Source organism: Passer domesticus, chromosome 3, assembly GCF_036417665.1.
Source record: "Passer domesticus isolate bPasDom1 chromosome 3, bPasDom1.hap1, whole genome shotgun sequence".
Lineage (NCBI taxonomy): Eukaryota > Metazoa > Chordata > Aves > Passeriformes > Passeridae > Passer > Passer domesticus.
The window spans coordinates 114,818,815-114,836,640 of record NC_087476.1 but is presented as its reverse complement, the minus strand read 5'-3'; the positions used below and the strand labels follow the sequence as shown (position 1 = coordinate 114,836,640).

Below are 17,826 nucleotides of genomic sequence, written 5' to 3'. Positions count from 1 at the left end.
GCCAGAGCTCTCTCTAACATTTTTGGTGTTCTCCAAGGGCACACGGGGAGAACATTTTCATATAAGCACTGGTCTGATTTTTTTTTACTTCTGTTACAGCACAAAAACAAAGGCAGATCTTTCCTGCCACAAAATAAAAATGTGGAATACTGTTCACATTATCTTCAACAGCCATCATGAAAGCAGTTTTTTGAGATGGCAGGGTATTGCCTGAGGTACCTTTGCTGCCCTCACAGTGCTGAGGGCTGTGTGAGATGGTAGCTGTGGGTAGGAATCATCAGCTCAGCACATGCTTGCACCCCTGCAGCAGCTTTCCACAGGGCCACAGCATGGGGGTGTCAGTGCTGCAGAGCTGGGGACCACCATGGCAAGGCAACAACCTCCTTGCTCCTGTGCAAAGGACTTCTGCCCTTCCTCTCCTCACACTGACCAAGTGACTCGGAAGCCTTTTGAACAGCTACAGGTTGGAAAAGGGAACTTTATTCCTGTATTAAATGTAAACCTGGAAGTCACTGACATGACTGTTCACATTTGAAGCGCAGCTCCACCCATAGAGGGGTATCAAATGGTTCTGAGTCATCTCTGGGAGCAGGCTGGGGCTGTGGGGTGGTGCTGGGCCAGGGCATGTGCTGGCTTGTTGTCCTGGAGCTTCTGCACCCCGGCTGGCACCTCTGCTGCTGGTGACGAGGGACAGCTGGGCTCCTGCTGGAACAGGCCAGTGCTCAGCACTTGCCAAAACAGCTATTTGGGAGCACAGTGACACACCCTCTGCCAGGGGTGGGAGAGGAACCTCTGAACGAGCATCTTCCCCTGAGCCTGGGGGATGCACCACAGAGGCACCACTGAATGAAATCCAGCTCCCTGTATAACCAACTATCACCGTGCTGACCCTTTCAAACACTGATCTCTTATTTTTTTGCAAACAGAGTCTTTCTGCAAGCAGTACCTCTCCTTGGGGATGGTGCACTGCCATGAGCAGCACTGAGTGCTGGGCTACCCCAAGCCACTGCCTGAACCAGATCCTCCCCTGGCAGTGCTCTCTGTCCTAAAAGCCCCTTTCAATCCAGAGCTCAGTGGGGCGCCTCCATCTTACAATAACCTCCCATGTTCAGCTGAGGCTGCTCAGCATCCCCAAGTTGGGGGTGGATTTTGATCCTTTCCTCTGATCACTTCTTGACTGTATCTGTTTAAGCCCCTTTCAACTTTCTGAGAAAAAACTGCAAAGTATTTGTGATCCTTTTGGAGAAGAAACACTCTGTGAATGGAATCTCAGATGTGAACTGAACTCGAACCCAGGAGTATTCCTAGTAAAAACTGCACTGAAGCAGTGTCCAGCTGGTTTGTAGACCCAGTGAGATTAGATTCCCTTGAAATGTGCTTTACAGATGTCCTTGAAACAGCAAGGAAAGCTACTTTCCCCTTCCACCCATTCCTCAAAGGACCTGAAGGGCCATCATCTGAAGCTGTGATTGTGAAGTCCCCCTCCCACTCAGAAATCATGTCCTATTTTTCCTTTCATGAAACAATCATTTTCATCAGCTTTTCAATGCTGATACCAACAAATGCCAGCCACCCATTTCCGAGATTGTTTTCTGTCTCTGGCTGTACTGCCTGTAAATTTGGTTGTGTTGGAAACAGGTAATATGTTATGGACCTCACTTGTGAGGCAGCTGAGATTGGCAGATAAAAAATTAGAGAAATGGGAAAGATATGGGTCAATAATACAATAGATTTGTTTTTTTATTGCCATGTTTTTAATGGAATTGCAGCAGGATTTTATACAGGTCTCTGAAAGCCTGCAACTTCAAATAACTCTGAACCTCCAGATTTGTATTCTTGCCTTATTCTTGTTTAAATAGCTGTTACCATCATCTGCTTGACATATTATCTGTCCCAGCACACAGGCACGCCGTCAGGAGGAATGTACTTCCTTGGGAATGACGCATTGCTAGAGCTCCTGGGGTCTCCTGCCTGCACACGGGACAGCTGCACAGAGCAGGGATTTGCACAGCGTCCCCCTGCCTGCAGTGGTGGCAGTGCCAGCAGGGAAGCATCAGCCCTCTTCCCATTCTCTGCCGGGCACAGCGAGTTATCCATCACGGCACCGAGCCCTGCCAGTGAAGCTTTCCCTCAGCAGAGGGAGTTGTTTCTCAAGGTAATAAGAAAGCATTATCTGATTGCATTTTTGTCAGGTACGTCCTATTTATTACCTTACCTGTAATCTAATTTGTAATGTATTTCCTTGATATTTTCTATACTTTCCCCTCTGTATTTTGTAATAGCTTCCCCTGAAAGTCTGACCTACAAAAAGACAAGGTTTTTAATCCAGCTTTGAATGATAACACCCTCCAGGTGCCTTTATCTGGAAAAACTCTCCTTGCACAGAGGGAGGTCTGGCAAGAAAAACTCAGCACCCTCTGAAAATGTGTTGGGGGAACACTGTTTACCAGCAGCCAAGGTCACTTTGTCCCAGGCAGGAAAACACCCGTGGCTATTTTCTACTTGTGGCAAGGTGATCTTTTTGGTCAGAAAGCCATTCCTGATCCAAAGGAGGTACATGAGAGGTAGCAACCAGTCTGTCCCGAGACCAGGAAAGCAAGAAAACAAATATAAGCCATGTAAAAACTATCACTGATGTGCCTCAGCTGCTGAAAGCTGCTCAGATGTTTTACCTAGGCTGTCAGGAAAAAGCATAGGGCAACAGTTTGGGGAGAGAGCAGCACCTGTAGGTCCCAGCTAGGTTGGGCAGAGATGTCTCATGGTGGCAGAGGTGAAGTGTGATGGTCCAGCTACCCTGAACATGGGGCTGAGGAAGGTTAATTGGCACGACAAATGATGCACACTGTGGAACAGGTTTCATTTCCAGGTTGGTGTGGGCTTCCCGTGTGACATCAGTTTGGTGGCTCACCAGGGCATGAGAGCTTTCTGCCCTCTTCCCACCTGGTTAGTTCTTCTCTTGCTTGGCTGTAAAACAGAGTTCAAACCAACTGCCTGCTGGACCTGGATTTCCTCCTTCTGGTAAAGGTGTTTCAAAGTCACACAGCTTTAAAACAAAGAAAGAGAAATGTCCCTTTTTGTGGATGCTAATGAAATTTTTATCTGGGCATCTTTCTGTGAATGTTGGGCCTGAGAGGCATGGATTATTTTAGGGAGAAAGGCTTATTGAGCCCTGGAAATAAATCAGAGGAGGACAGAGGATGAAGATCGCAAATGATAAATTAGCAAGTGACAGAAAACAACTGCAGGAAATAATAAAGCCAGGAGAAGTGTGTGGGAAATGCATAGGAGAGGTTGTTTACAACATGTGCATTGGACTTCCCGGCATTTGACATCTTATCTCTATTTCATTCCATATGTTACTTTATGCATGGATTCTTGTTTTTATGGGGTTTGTTCTATAGTTTTTGTACTAACATGAATGACTCACATCTGCTCCAACACTTAATTTATTCTCTAATGTCTTCTGCAAAGGTTTGCTCAGCTCATGTACTACTTGTCAGTGGCAAGATCCGAAGAGCAGCTTCAGGCAGGTGAGCAGAGATAGCTGGGTGAGACAGCTCTTTTCTGGAGTCCTACTCTGTAGTTGTGTTAGGTGTTTTTTTTTACCCTCAGCAACGCCTGTAATTCCCACTTTGGCTGCCCTTTGTGGACAAGCCTACTGTGCTGGGGCTGTGTTTGGAGCCAGCAAGGAACACCCTATGGGACAGGGATGATGGCTGAGGGCCATCCTTGCAGGACCACGGCCCGGCACTAAGCTGCTTGCTGGAATACCAACAGCTGATGATTATGATTTTATTTTTTAAGTGTTCTTGACAGCTCTGGAGACACACATCTTCTCTTCCAAATCCAGTAATTAAATTCCACCTACCTGAATTCCCCCTGCTGTTTCAATTGGTTAAATTAATCTTGCCATCATGTCTGAGCCTCCTCTGTGTGTTGTTGAACGGTGGCCTCCTCTCGCCCCGGAGTCGGGCGGGGACGGGGCCCGGGACCGGGACCGGGACCGACCCGGGCCAAACTCGCAGCGGCGCTGCCCAGCCCCGCGGCCCGGACTCACTCACGGAGGCAGGGCACAGGGATGGGCGTAGCCGCTTACACGCAGACACCCCGGCAGCCCTCGCTGCCCCATCCCGGGGCTGCCTCCCCGCCGGCCGGGAGCGAGCAGAGCGGCATCTCGCCGGGGACCAGCCCGGCTGCGGGCGCGCTGCACCTTTCCCCGGCAAGCGGCTCCGGCTCCAGCCCCCCTCCTCCCGGCGCCTCCTCCTCCTCCCGTTCCTCCTCCCCTCCCCTCCCCTGCAGAGCATGCACAGCCCGGGACTCGCATCGCCGGCTCCGAGGCGGGCGGGCGAGTCCGTCCTCCCCGGCAGCCCGGCTCCCGCTGCCCCCCGAGCCGCCCGCGGCTCCCCCTCAGCGCCTCCCGCTGCCCCCGCCGGACTTTTCCCTCCTCCCGAGGATGAGGCGGCCGACGCGGCGGCTGGCGCTGTCTCTGCTGGGGGTGATCTGGCTCGCCGCCCTCCTCCTCTTCTTCTTCGGGGCGCGGAGGAAGTTGGAGGCGGCGGAGCCCGAGGGACACACGCCGGAGGTAAGGAAGGGGCGGCGGGGCCGCGGCTGCTCCGGCGGGACTCGGGCGCGATGCCGCCGCCGCCGCCGCCCGGGGAAGAAGTTCCCGGCGGTTTTCGGGACCCCCACCCCATCGCGTTCCCCTTCAAGTTTAGTACCGAACCCGTGCCTTTGCGAGGGGGGCACTGGGGCCCTTTCCGTACCCCCGGGCTTGGTTTTCCCCCTCCCCTGTCTCGGACAGCGGCAGCTCCAGCCGCCCCCCCCGCCCCGCCTCACGGGGGCTGCGGCCGGCGGGGGTGTCCCGGCGGTACCGGCCCGTTGTCCCGCCGCCAACTCGGAGCATCCCAGGCTCCGGGGAGCGGGGGGAGCGGTGCGCCCCAAGGAAACGAAACGCGTGGTTCGTGTCACGGGTGGGAGACCAGGAGCTCCTTTCCCTCTGGGTCACGCCGTGCTCCCGAGCTTGCTGAAAGAGAAAGGCTCGGTCCTGTGCGGGCTGACAGGACCAGAGGGGAGCGGGCTTGGATGGTGCGTGTTTGGCGTACGCGGGCTGGGCGAGCCCGGTGGAAGCGCGGGGCTTTGGCGGATGGCTGTGCTGGAAGGGCAGGATCGGGCAGGACCGCTGCCCTGGGAGCCCCGGCCCGGCTGGGACCAGGGTGCCCGTGCGATCGCGGCTTTCCGTGTCGTGTTTGAGTCCCCGCAGTGACAGTGACAGCACGGCTGAGATGCGAGGAGCATCTCGCTCCGCAAGGGAGTGAATCAGAGTTTCACTGCCCAGACGAAAAGCAGGGGAGCTGCGAGCGGCTTCGGCTGAACGAGGTCCCGGCTCCTCTCGGGTCCCGTGTCCTCTCCTCCTCGGCTGAGAGCGGCTGGGGCTTAGCTGAGGGTTAACTTTCCAAAGGACATGGATTAGATGCTGCTTACTTGTACTGTTGTAAATCTTGAATTAATTAATCCGAGTTAGAGCCTTGTTCCTGAAAATACACCGAGATTGGGGTTATTGTGGCAGTGGGTGTGAGCCCTCACCCCCCTTTTTTTGCACCAGTGACACCCAGCAGTGTTTGGCCCACAATGTGTGACAGCTTTACGTGTTTGCCTAATTTTTGGAGAGTCTCATATATGTCTGTCACCTCAGCAACTGAATTAACAACCTGATTGAAAAAAGAAAAGTCAGAACTCATAAAGCTTACTTTGATTTTTTCATCCTGAGGAATTATTGGTTTTCCATGTTTTTTAAAATAAAAATGATTGAGGAGGTTTCTTCAGGCTTTTGTAAATCTTTCAATCCTAGAAGAAGGGAATGAATCTATGTGACTTCAGGCTCCAAAAAGACATAATTATCTATACGTTTATTTATTTATTTAAGCTGGGGAAGGCAATAAATAAGTCACTGAAAGCAGAGTTAGGAGACAAGGGCTTTCTTAACCAGAACTCTCCTTTGGTGTTGGAACTGTATTCGTAAAGATTGCAAAAAAAGACCTCCCTTGTTTTGACAGGGGCTACTATAATCTCTTTGAAATGAGCCTTGCTTCTCGCTTAGCACCAGCTGCCACTGAACCGCTGCCATTTTGCAGCCCATTTTGACTTTCTGCTCCCATTCAAGGCTCCCTCACCTCGGGGTGTAGGTTGCTGATGCTGTTACAGCCTGGTCTTGGCTCCTCCAGCAGATGAAGGGAACTTCTTCCACACAGGATCTGTCCCCGCATTTTGAAGCTGCCACTGCCAAGTTGCCATAACTCCAGCAATTTGACTGCTTAAATTGCCTCTCCTTCATTTCTTCTGAATTTTCCATCCAAACAGTTGCATCCCCTTGAGATCCATAAAGTGCAGATTGTTTTTTATTTTTTAATGCATTGCATTTTTTGGCTTTGGAAACTGCTTTGGAGCAGTATGACTTACAAGCTGCTTATCAGCATGGGGATGTGGTGTCCCTTCAGCTGACACTTCTGAGTGGCTGCAGAGCTGACTGGGGTACCAGACTGGGATACACAGGAATGCCGTGGTCCAGAGAGGAGCCTGGTGCTGTGTTTTGCTGCCCTGGCCAGTGGGACTAGCTGCTACTGATGAAAACTTGAGCAGTTAAGGGATGTCCTCCCAAATTCCTCGGGAAACCAGAGGAGGTGATGGATTGCTAACAGCAGCTCAAACATTGTAAGACAGCTACAGAGGGGAAATGGAGCAAATCCACATAAACTATCCTGGCAGCATTTCCAAGCTGTTCCCTCCCTGCTCCTGTTCCAGTTGAGCTGTATTTCTGTGGACATGGGCACAGCGCGTATCATGCCTTGTGCGGGTTTAACCTTTAGACCTCTCCAGTTAGGCTCCAGCTGCTATTGCTGCCTCCTGCCCGTGTCTGTCCCTGCCAGGGCTCCCGGCACACATCCTGCTGGACAGCCACGGTGCCCGAGCTCCCTGGCTGGCTGTGGCACTTTGGTGGCTCACTGAGAGCTCACGGAGCTGCTGCCCTTGGCTCCACGGATGCCCATCAATCACTGTTATTTTGGTCTGCACCCTGCCCCCTGCTTTACCCCGAATCCTGAGCCAGGTCCAGGTCTGGCTTCCCAGAGGAAGGCTTGTGGTGTTTTTCTTTCAGTCCTGTGCTGAGATGGGCAGGGTCTCCAAGGGGCAGGACTATTGTATTTGCAGGGTTCCCAGATGAAGGAAGGAATGATAAATCTGATTCCATGTTCTTAGAAGGCTAATTTATTATTTTATGATATTATATTAAAGAATACTATGCTAAAGAATACAGAAAGGATACTTACAGAAAGCTAAAATATACTAATGAAAACTCGTGACTTTCTCCAGAGCCTCAACACAGCTTGACCCTGATTGGCCATTAAGTCAAAACAATTCACATGAAACCAATGAAACAACCACCTGTTGGATAAACAATCTCCAACCACATTCCAAAGCAGCAAAACACAGGAGAAGCAAATGAGATGATAGTTTTCCTTTTTCTCTGAGGCTTCTCAGCTTCCCAGGAGAAGAATCCTGGGCAAAGGGATTTTTCTATAAAATATGACTGTGACACGGGACCTTGGTGTGAGGGGTGCGATGCAGTGTTTAGTCCTTTGCCCAAAACATGCTGCTGGCTTGGCATCTTAAGGACCTGGTGAAGGCAGGCATTCAGGGAAGGTCCTGCAGCAGTAGCTGAGCTTTCCTGAGCTGCTCATGCCCAGCTAGGTGGGTGCAGCCATCTGTTGTAATTAACTTAGCTTCACTTTCCCCTGTCATTTTTTCCCCTGTATTCCCCTGCAGTCCATCTGTATGGATCTCTTGCTGCTGCCCAGTGGCAGGTAGGCAGGCAGAGGGCCCCCCCTTCTTGCCAGCCCTTGCTTCCTTCAATCCCTGGCACCTCCTTTCCCTCCTCCTCCCTGCTGCCTGCAGCTGCCAGTGGTACAAGCCAGGGCAGCAGCAGCAGGTTGAGGCTGGATTTTAGGGTGTGGGACTCCCTCCAGGCCGTGAGGTGTAGCAACCTTGCAGGGCTGGTAGGGTGTGGAAGAACAAAACTGGCCGTGTTTAGGACCTTGAAGTTGTTCCTGGGACAGCTTCGCCAGTCCCTCCAGTGCTGCTTTTACTGCTGTTATTTGGGGTTTGGGGGTGGCTTTTTCTCTCTGTTCCAAGGGGCAGATCAAGCCCTGTTAGTGAGTAACTCTCGCCCTTTTGCTGCCCTTTGTGCAGTCCTGTGACTTGGCTGGGAAGAGGAGCCCTAGCTGGGTGCCTGCCCCTGCCAGGGAGCTTTACCCGGCCGGGTGCCTGCTCAGCAGCCATGGGCTCAGCCCGCAGGGACCCGAGCCTGATGGAAGGGGCTGTGAGGACACAGGGCTGCCCGGGGTCATGGATCAGCTGGGACTCCTTGAGCCTCCTTCCTTCCCTGCCTTTTGGCGGAGGGTTTCCAAACACTTTGCAAGCTTTAATTGGTTCCAGCCTGTCCTTCTTGTCCCGGCAGTTTTCCAGCTGGATAAACCAGCACCCGGAGAGGCTAATTGAACTTTGTATCCCTCTGTCTCTGGTGGACTCCAGAGGAATTGGAATAATTTTATTCTCTTGGAAAACCAGGCTGCCAGTGACCCACCTGAGATCACCCAGGGAGGCAGTGGTGGGGCTTGGCATGTGCTCCAGTAATCCCGGGCTCATGGTCCCATGCTGCTGCCTGGCATCTCCCCTGCCTCCCTCTGATCCATCCTCCTGCTCTGCTTTTGGAGGGGGACATATAAACTAATAACTTAATTACATTAAGGAATAATGAGGGGAACTGATACGCAGGATTAATTACAAGCAAAATCCCAAATTAATTTTGAGGAGTACTTGTAGCTGGCTCTGCAGCAATGCTTTGCTGGTGTGCTGACTCCTGTGTCCTGTGCCAGGCTGTGGCTGAGGATGCTTGTGAGGGAGCAGGAGATGAGTAGGTGGGTGATAAGCCCTTGGTCATCTCATTTCCTGCACCTGTATCAGACCACAGTGGTTGTGTGGCAGAGCCCTGCAGCAAGGAGGAGTTTTCAGGAGTCTGGGCTCCCACACTCAGGGCCAGCAGTGTGTGCAGGAGGGGCAGGAAGGTAGTTTTTGTTTGGTTTGGGATTTTATTTCCCTTCATTCCTTCCTGCATGCTGGCTTGCTCCCCCTGATGAATGGCTGAAGCACAGCTGACAGCCTCGGGAGGGAAAGCAGGTCTGTGACGGGCTTGACTGCAGGAGAAAAGCTACAGAGGAAAAGTTTCCTTTATTAAAAAAAATGACCTGTTCTACTTGACTTGTACTAGTGTTTGCAATGCAACATCTCCTTTCTGAGTGTGCTCAAATGCAGCTGGGGAATGGCTCTTGGGAGATGTGGAGAAGCTCAGCAGCCTCAGTGCCTGCTGCACTGCTCAGCACCCTGCAGGGTCAGACCTCAGTGCAGAGGGACCCTTGCCAGCTTTGTGCTTTTGTGCCTTGCACCAGCCTGTGCTTCCTTCTGCATCATCGCCATCTAGAAAGCCTCAGCACCTGGAGCTCAGCTGACAGTCTCCAGATATTAAATTCCTGTCAGTTTTATAGCAGCAGAGCCACTTAACAGATTAAAATAACTGTGTATCCTGCAAAAATTCAGATCTTGACAATTAAGGGATTGAAGTGGCAAGGCTGTTGGGAACACAAAAAAAAAAAAAAAGAAAAAAAAAGAGGCAGAGTGTTTAATACCCAGGAAGCTTGTATTGGCTTGGACTTTGGACTTGGTTGGGGACATAGACAGGTCCAGGATGTGAGAGAAAGGGAATCTTATCTCATGCTTTGTTGGTGAAATCCCACTCTGAAATCTCTAGGAGCAAAACCAGGCTTTCTAGGGTGTGCAGAGCTTTGCTTGTGAAGGAGCTGTGATGGAATCCAGTTCCTCTTTCTCCTGCTTGTGTGTTTAGTGCTGGATAAAACAGAAAGCCATGCCCAAGCAGTCCTCATTTGTGGGATCAGGCAGGACAGGTCTGGTGTAGCAGGGGTGAGGTGAGGAAGTCACCTGGGTGGCTAAACCAGTTGTGGACAAATGGTGAGCACCTCGATTAATTAACCTGCCTGCTGTGCATTACAGCGCTCCCTGGGATACCTGTGGAACAATAACCAGTCAATGAAAACCTTCCTAATTTTTCACTGGTAATTGCAATGAATGAATTTTGCCTCCATTACATTCTGGTGGAGCTCTGTGTTGCAGCTGTGACTGATGGGGGCATAAATATTGATTGAACAAGACCTGTTTGCTTTGCAAAACAGTGAGCATTGGAATGTACAGGTGCCTTTCTTAGCTCAGTGCTTTTAAAAGAAGTATCAGGGAGGGAAGGAAAGGAGGCAAGGATTCTGCTTCTCTTCTGGTAAGAGTATAAATAAATTTCTGTGCAGGTGGTACATGTTTTGTTGACAAGAACTGTTGAGCACCAGAAGAAGAAAAATACTTTTTATTGTACTCTGAAAGGATAAAAGGAGTTGGAAGAGTCCTGCTGCTTCATTCTGAAGGGGTGTTGTAGGTGGTGATGCTCTGAGGGTGGGTTGGGCTCAGGAGTCTCATGGTTTCTCTTGTAAATTGCTTCTCCTGTCAAGGTCCCTGTAGAGCACCCTGCACTTGGAATTGCTGCCGGCTGCAGCATCCCTCTTCAGCTGGTGTGACATGGTGTGGCAGCATCCTTTCCTAGGTAACAGGGAAGGCCTCAAGCCCTTGCTGCTGGGTTTTTAGGAGGACTCAGCTCTGGCTCACAGCCTGGACCCCCTGGTGACCTATAGGGGTAGACTTGACAAAATCAATTTTGGAAATCTCCAAAATCAGTTTTGTGTCTGGATGCCAAGGCTTCAGAGACACAGCACATACGTTGAAGTGTCTCTGTGCTTGGGAAAGATGTTGACTATCAGGGAAGATGTTTTGTCCTATTTATCCTTTCACCACCTCAGATATGCTCAGAGTTGGATTGTTTACTCAAAAACTCACTGTTTTCTCCTCGCTCTTCCTTTCCTTGATAAGAAAGCATCATCCTGATTTATTCTGATGGGCTCATGGCCCAGGGCCTGTCTTGGCTGGGTTTACTGCTTGCTCTGCTGAGACATCTCTTGTCTCTGGCTGTGCAATGTGACCTGTGCCTCCCCACAGGCAGGGCACTCTGCACATGGGATGGCTGCAGGGTGAGAGCTATAAATGGGAATGCTGTGCCTGGGGAAGGCAGGTCCAGGGAGCATTTCATGGCACTGTGACTAGAGATTTTTTGTGCCTCCTGAAGCTGAGAGGTTGGTTGTATGTGTAGAGACCAGGGCTGAACGTGGAGGGCACACTTTGCTGAGCTGCTGTGGCCTTGCAGGTGTGAGCTGGGCGAGCTCCAGCATGGGCAGGGCACTGCCAGGAGATTCAGCCTTGCAAATAAAACTGTCTTGTGATCCCTCATGAATGCAGGTGCAGTGTTGTTGTCCCAAGCTGACAAATCCCTGGGAAGCTGAATATTGGGGTTTTGTTTGCCCAGTGTTTTTCTTGGGTCCACGGATGTGTGTGTTCTGTATGCACAGCTCACGGGGATGCCACTTTGGTACCTCTGGCTGTGTTTCTCTGTGCTGTAATCTCTTTGCCAATGGGAAAAGCAAGCTTGGAAGAAGTTGTGGAAATGCAAAAGCAGCGTACTCCGCCTGGGAGAGTCTCATCTGTGAGGGCAGGCCAGCATTTGGTGCAATAAAACCAATTAAGGGGAATGTATCTGCGGAGAAAGCAGAAGTAGGATCTGTTTAAGGAAGACGTTTGCGTGAAGGAGTAATTACGTGCAGCCTAACGACAAAGGGTGCAGCGGATTGACTATTAATTGGAGTAGCAGGAGCGGGAGATTGCTGGCATTAGCTGTGTGTTTCTTGCTGGCTTCCTCCTGTTTAAAGAAGGAAGGGGTGAGGAGCAGATGATGGGGGGGAGTTTGCTCTCAATCCACTTTCCCATGCAATGAAAAAGCCATTTCTCCCCCTTTCTCTCACAGCAAAATGTTCAGATTTTGCCAGCGACGCTTAGTGCAGTTGCTTACTAAGCTGCAATTAAATTGATTTCCCACCCTCTTTACCCTTTCTGGTTCCAGAATCTCAGCAGGAATCAGTGTTACAGGAAGAGTAAGCCAAGGAGGAGATCTTTCGCCCCATCTTCTGCTCATCTGAGTCAGTATTACTCCACTCTTTGCATGTATTTCCAGAGAAGCTGGGAAAGTGAGGCTGCGTAGTTGTAGGGTTTCCCATATAGCTGCTGCTGGGGTGGGAAGGGCAGCTCTAGGTCAGGCTGGATCAGTCTATAGGGTACCTGAAAGGCCTCCTGCTGTGGGATGGGCATTGGGTGTCCTGGGAGCAGATGGAGCTCTGGGTGCCACTGGCACAGAGTTGCTGGGAGGAGCAGGAGGAGGGTTTCTTCTCCTTAACATGTGCCTTTGGTGAAAATGATCAGTGGTGAGAGGTTCAGCAGGAGTTCCCCCCTTTGTTCATGGAGGTAGCATTAGTTGTGCTAATAGTTTGTCTCAGTCCTGCTGTTTGGAAACCCCTTAAGCCCCTTGGTTAACCCTTCGTGCAGGCGGAGGGAGTGAGAGGTGTGGTGGTCCTTTGTGGGTCATTGGAGAGGTGTCTGAATAAGGGACAATGTGCCAGTGTCACTTCTCCAGAGGAGGGGGGCAAGGTGACATGCTGGATGCTGTACTGTCCCCAGACAGCAGGTGTGCAGATGGGTGGTGGCACTGGGAGGGTGTGGCAGGGCTTGTGTCCCTGGCCAAACCCTGCCTTGCCACACATGGGTAGAAATTAGTGATGATTTACTGCACAGCAGCTCGGGCTCCAGCTTTGTGATATTATTTGGAGGAGCAAGTGAGCTAATGATTGCATCTCATCTCGGAAAGTACTGCGGGAAGTGCAGTGCCAGGAGAGAATTGATTCAGAAGCAAAACAGGTTCATTTTCAGATCAGGCTGAGAGACAAGGGAAAGAGAGATTCTCCTTTTTTTTTCCTATTTTTTTAAACTTCTGTTTTTTCCCCTCAATCTCAAGTGAGACTGAGGGTCTTAGCCTTTCCCTCTTCGGTTTTCTTGTGGAAACATCAGCAATAAACCTGATTGGAAAGTAATACAAGGAGAGCAGGGTTCATGCGGTGCAAAAACAAATGAGCTATGAAATCACCCTCTATTCTCCAAACATTATTCACAGAGCCAGGAAAATTGAGACGGATGATTCTTTTTCTTTTGAAGCCACTGAAGGAGTAAGTCCAAAGGATGTGATTTGGCCCATTGCAGGAGAGAAAGGCTGCTTTGTCCTGGCTTTCCAAATAGCTTTGCCTGCATTTAGACACACACCATTTCCTCCTCAAGGACCACCGTCGGCATCCGCCAGTTACAGCCACACCTCATAACCCATTATGGAGACACACGGCTCGCAAATAAGACATGAATATGTTCAGTGGTGCGGGTCTTGGCTGCAGCCCCCCGGCTGGATGGAGTTCCTGCACATCTTTCCTTGCTTGTGCATTGAAGTTTTAGTTGCTTGTTGTTAGGTGAGATGGAGAAAAAATGAGAGGGAGGAGTTACAGGTGTGAGCAGACTCACTTTGAACAGCTGGCTTAGTTCTTCTTACAAAACGGTGATTTAAAAAGAATATATTTTTATTTAAATGAAGTTTTTTCATCTGGGTCTAGGTAATCTGCTTTACCCAGTGGGTTGATTCAGGATCATTCAGGATGGAATAATATCCTCTGATATCCTTTGGGATATCTGCCTTGGGGGATGTTTGGGATGCAGCTCTTTGCACTTTGACCTCACCTAGATGAAATGTGAAACTCAGGGTCTGGTTGGGGTAGATATTGTATTTGCAGGGAAGTCCCGATAGAGACAGGAATGATGCATCTGACTCCATGTTCTCAGAAGGCTAATTTATTACTTTATAATACTATATTACATTAAAGAATACTATACTATACTAAAGAATGCAGAAAGGATACTTACTGAATGCCAAAAAGATAATAATGAAACTCATGACTCTTTCCAGAGTCTCGGCACAGCTTGGCCCCAGTCGGCCAAAGAGTCAAAACAAGTCACAGCAGAATCCAGTGAAACAATCACCTGTGGGTAAACAATCTCCAAAAACATTCTGCATGAGCAAAACACAGGAGAAGCAAATGAGATAATTATTGTTTTCCTTTTTCTCTGAGGCCTCTCAGCTTCCCAGGAGAAAAATCCTGGACGAAGGAATTTTTTCAGAGAATGTGAATGCCGCAGTGGTAGGCAGATGGTTTTTCCAGTGAGGTGAACAGTGGGAAGACACTGGGAGCTGCTGGATTTGGTGTGTGGGAGTGAAGCTGGGAAGGAGACTTGTGTAGCATGATCCTGCGTTCCACAGGAATAGAGCTGGATGGAGAGGAGCAGGGAGGAATCGTGGCATTCATAGTGCCCATTGCATTTTCCTGGTGCCGTAATACAGTGTAATTTGGAGAGAGGCAGACTCAAACATGCATTACCCAGCCATCTGCTGCTGCCACTGGGATCCAAATGGAAGAATATACACATAGTGCTCGGAGTTAAAGCATGTACGATGTGTAGGCTGCATATGGTTTGCTCTTGGTGGTGCAGCAAAACACTTTGTGAAGAAGAACCTCCTGTCCTGCCCTCCCATCCTGCAGGAAGTTCTCTGCTTTAAGTCTCTTCAGAGAAAAAAGAGCCAACCCCTGTGCAGCCCTTGGAGATGTGCCCTCAGCCCAGCATGTCTGCTGGCCATGGCATGAGAGGAGCTGATTTTGGGGTGCAGACCCCTTGCAGAGGTGATGTGTGAAGGGTTTGGTCAGGAGCATTAGAAACGGTGAGAAAGTGAAATATCTGAAAATTGAAATTAGGTTTGCAAGTGGTGAGAAAGGGAATCGAATGATGAGAAAAGTGTTATGTTGCCTGGTGACATGGCCTTTGTTACTGTGCCTGGCAGGGATGCGTCTCTTCAGCAGGGACCTCCTGGATGCACCTGCGCACTCAGGAAACAAAAATCAGACATAAAATATAAACACAATCTGCTTTGAGAGGTGCGAGTGAGCTCCAGCAGGCATCTGAATGCTGGGGAAGGTCATTCAGATGTTGTTCTTCACCTGAGGCACTGTGGGATTCAGCAAGGTGAGGACACCTTCCCTCCTGAAGGCAGTGTCAGCAAAGGAAAGGCAGTTTCAATGTGGCCTTTGCAGGCAGAAGCTCTGCTCTCATGGGGGGAACAGCAGGAAATCGTGTTGGTGCTTTAGGGCACCAGGTGCTGGGACGTGGAGGGCGATCAGCCTTCCCCAACAACCCCAAGGGCTGTTCTGGAAAGTGGCATTTCCTTGCTCTTGGTGCCTTTCTGCATCCTTGGGACCACAGCTCCTGCTGCCATCATCGTGGCCAAATCCTGGCTCTGTGAATGAAAGAGAAGCTTCATTGACAGAAGTGAGGCACATCTGTGGTGTGTAACCAAACCTTTCACATCTTCTGTTTACCCAGAGCATCGTGCTGGGCCAGCAGCCGTAGCACTGGGGCAGAGCTGGTGCAGCAGCAGGTACAGGCCCAGCATGGGGATTTGCCCATGTGATAGCTGGAAATTAACTCATTAAATAAAGTAATTTGCACCTTTTAATCTCAGTGATTCCTGTGTGCGAGCACCTGTATTTAGGAGAAGAGCTTATTCTGCTTCAATTAATTTTATATCAATATAAGCTGAATAATTAAAGGTGTGAATGAAAGGCCAGGTAGCTAATTCCCTTCCCTCTGCTGCACAGGCTGCACTGAGATAGCCTGGAAGAGGGAGCTCCTCGCAATGCAGATGTTAGTCCAGCCAAAAGAACCAAACAATCCTGAGTTTCTATATGTAAATATCAACTGGGATCAACTATTTTTTGATGCTGATCTCCTCGTATTGATCTTGGTTTGTGCATTGGCACCAGCTGTGTGTATGTGGCTTTGGGCAACCCAGCATTTCTCTGTCTGAATGCAGGCTTGGCTCTCGGGATGTTCTCCCCATCCTCAGGCAGAACCAGCAGCCATTACTACATCTGAGAGATAAAGCAGATAAATTCGCACTTTTTTTCCTTGTTTCCAGAAGCTGTGTTTCAAGTCTGTAGGCCAGGAGTGGGTGGTGTTTCACAGGTGTTTCATTACAGTAGGATGCTATTGATAACTGGCTATTTTTGCCTCAAAATCATAGGGAACTTTTCAGAATTGTATTAATCCAAGGAAAGAGTAAAAACTTTCAAAGTGTAAAAGGTGGGGACATTTCTTCTTTGAGAGCAAACTAATGCTTGACCTAAAAAGTATGATATAGCTCAAGTCCTGAGGCACAGCTAAACTCCTGCCATGCTCAGGATTTCTTCTCCTCCCCCAGTAATCCTTTCCCAGTGCATCAGACAGGTACAGGAGATTAATTTGCTCAAGCTCCTAATGTTTGCTTCATATTACAAGGGCCCAAATTCCACAAGAGGCTGGCTTTCACTGAGGGAGGCTCTCAAGCCACCCAGTTCATCCCAGTGTGTGCTTAAGGGCTTTTGCCACGTGGGATTTGGTTTGGAGAGAACATTCGGGGAAGCCAGCGCTCGCTTTTCTGTGAGCAGGGCTGATTTCAGTCCCGTAAGGAGCACAGGGAAGTTTGATAACCCAGCAGCACGGTTCAGTGCCTTCCTTCGTGCTGCCTGGCTGTGTTCTTGTAAGGAGCCACAGTGTGATTACAAGGGCTGTTAAATGCCCTTAATATTCACGCTGTTGGAGGGAGCATTACTCCTGCCAGCTCTGCTGTCTGCTGCTGTTTGCAGTAGCATCGCATTGATGATTAAATCACCAGTGCCACAGTGAGTAGTGTGTGAAGCCCCTCCAGCCAGGAGATGCAAAGGCAGAGTTAAATCCCTCCTGTTTGTCCACTTTTTTTTCTTTTTTTCTTTTTTTTTTTTTTCCTGTCTCTTAACGACATTTTTTTAGGCAAACAAAGCACAGCAGAACAGTTTGGAGCCATGGAACAAGATGGGAAATGAGCCCCTTGCAGAGAGGTTAAGAGAACAGGGCACGGGAACTGTGAGGGGAAGGAGCTGGAGGGCTCAGGGCAGCCCATGCTTGATGCAGCAGTGCTTTGCATGCTGCTTCTCCTCATCCTCTTTTCAGGCATAGGAGGGAGAAGCAACAAACTGAGTAATACATATTTATGTGTATACCAGTGTATACAGTGTGTTTGGTGGTGCAGCAGAGCAAGGAGTAGCAGTGCTATGATTGTGGTGTGGGGAGGCTTTTGGAACTGAAGCTAGGGGCTGTTTTTTGTGAGAGATCCCTGTTGCTTCCTTACCTCTTCTGGGTGAGGAGCTGCTCCCACTTGGCGCTGGGTTTGGAGAGTGTTTGTACCCCATCATGCCTGAGCCACTGCCACAGCTCCCGTGTTTCCTTGTCTGGCACTGGGATGCAGCTAAGTCTCCAACAAAGCCGCGTCCAGCCTCAGCTGCCTCAGACCATCTTCAGTATGCCAGGTATTTGAGGGAAAAGAGCCAAAAGCAGATTCTTGGCACCCTGTTCTGCTTGTTGGGCTGCTCTGCACCCCTCTCTGTCCCCCAGGGCTGTGTTCTCGCTTCCTTGTGTGCCCTCCTGCCCAGCCGCAGGTATCTCGAACAGGTGGCTTGTCTTGGAGGTGTCCCCACGCTTCCAGTTCGGCCCAAAATGCGCACTGTCCATCCAGCCATAAAGATTTGGATTTTCCTCATGGGGCCAGGGGCCTAGAAACTTCAGGGCTTGTTTGGGAGAGAAGTACCGAGCCGAGCATCCTCAGCTGCAGGGGAATGC

General features: G+C 50.0%; 2 protein-coding genes across 9 annotated transcripts in view; both read left to right on the top strand.

Annotated features, from left to right (window-relative positions):
- Positions 1-17,826, top strand: part of CAPN14 (calpain 14) — a 77,541-nt gene that overhangs the window by 41,723 nt on the left and 17,992 nt on the right. For all 7 annotated transcript variants that reach the window (XR_010359524.1, XR_010359528.1, XR_010359527.1 and 4 more), the window contains 2 exons: positions 1,898-2,155; positions 3,472-3,530. The gene's annotated coding sequence lies outside the window, so the exon portion shown is untranslated. The remainder of the gene's footprint in view (positions 1-1,897; positions 2,156-3,471; positions 3,531-17,826) is intronic.
- Positions 2,698-17,826, top strand: part of GALNT14 (polypeptide N-acetylgalactosaminyltransferase 14) — a 94,560-nt gene continuing 79,431 nt past the window's right edge. The window contains exons 1-2 of one of the 2 annotated variants that reach the window (XM_064415323.1): positions 2,698-2,866; positions 3,472-3,530. In XM_064415323.1, coding sequence (XP_064271393.1) covers positions 2,833-2,866; positions 3,472-3,530 — 93 coding nt within the window. In that variant the 5' untranslated portion in view covers positions 2,698-2,832. Of the gene's footprint in view, positions 2,867-3,471; positions 3,531-3,984; positions 4,583-17,826 lie in introns of those variants that run through there. The other variant, XM_064415322.1, reaches the window with a different exon arrangement.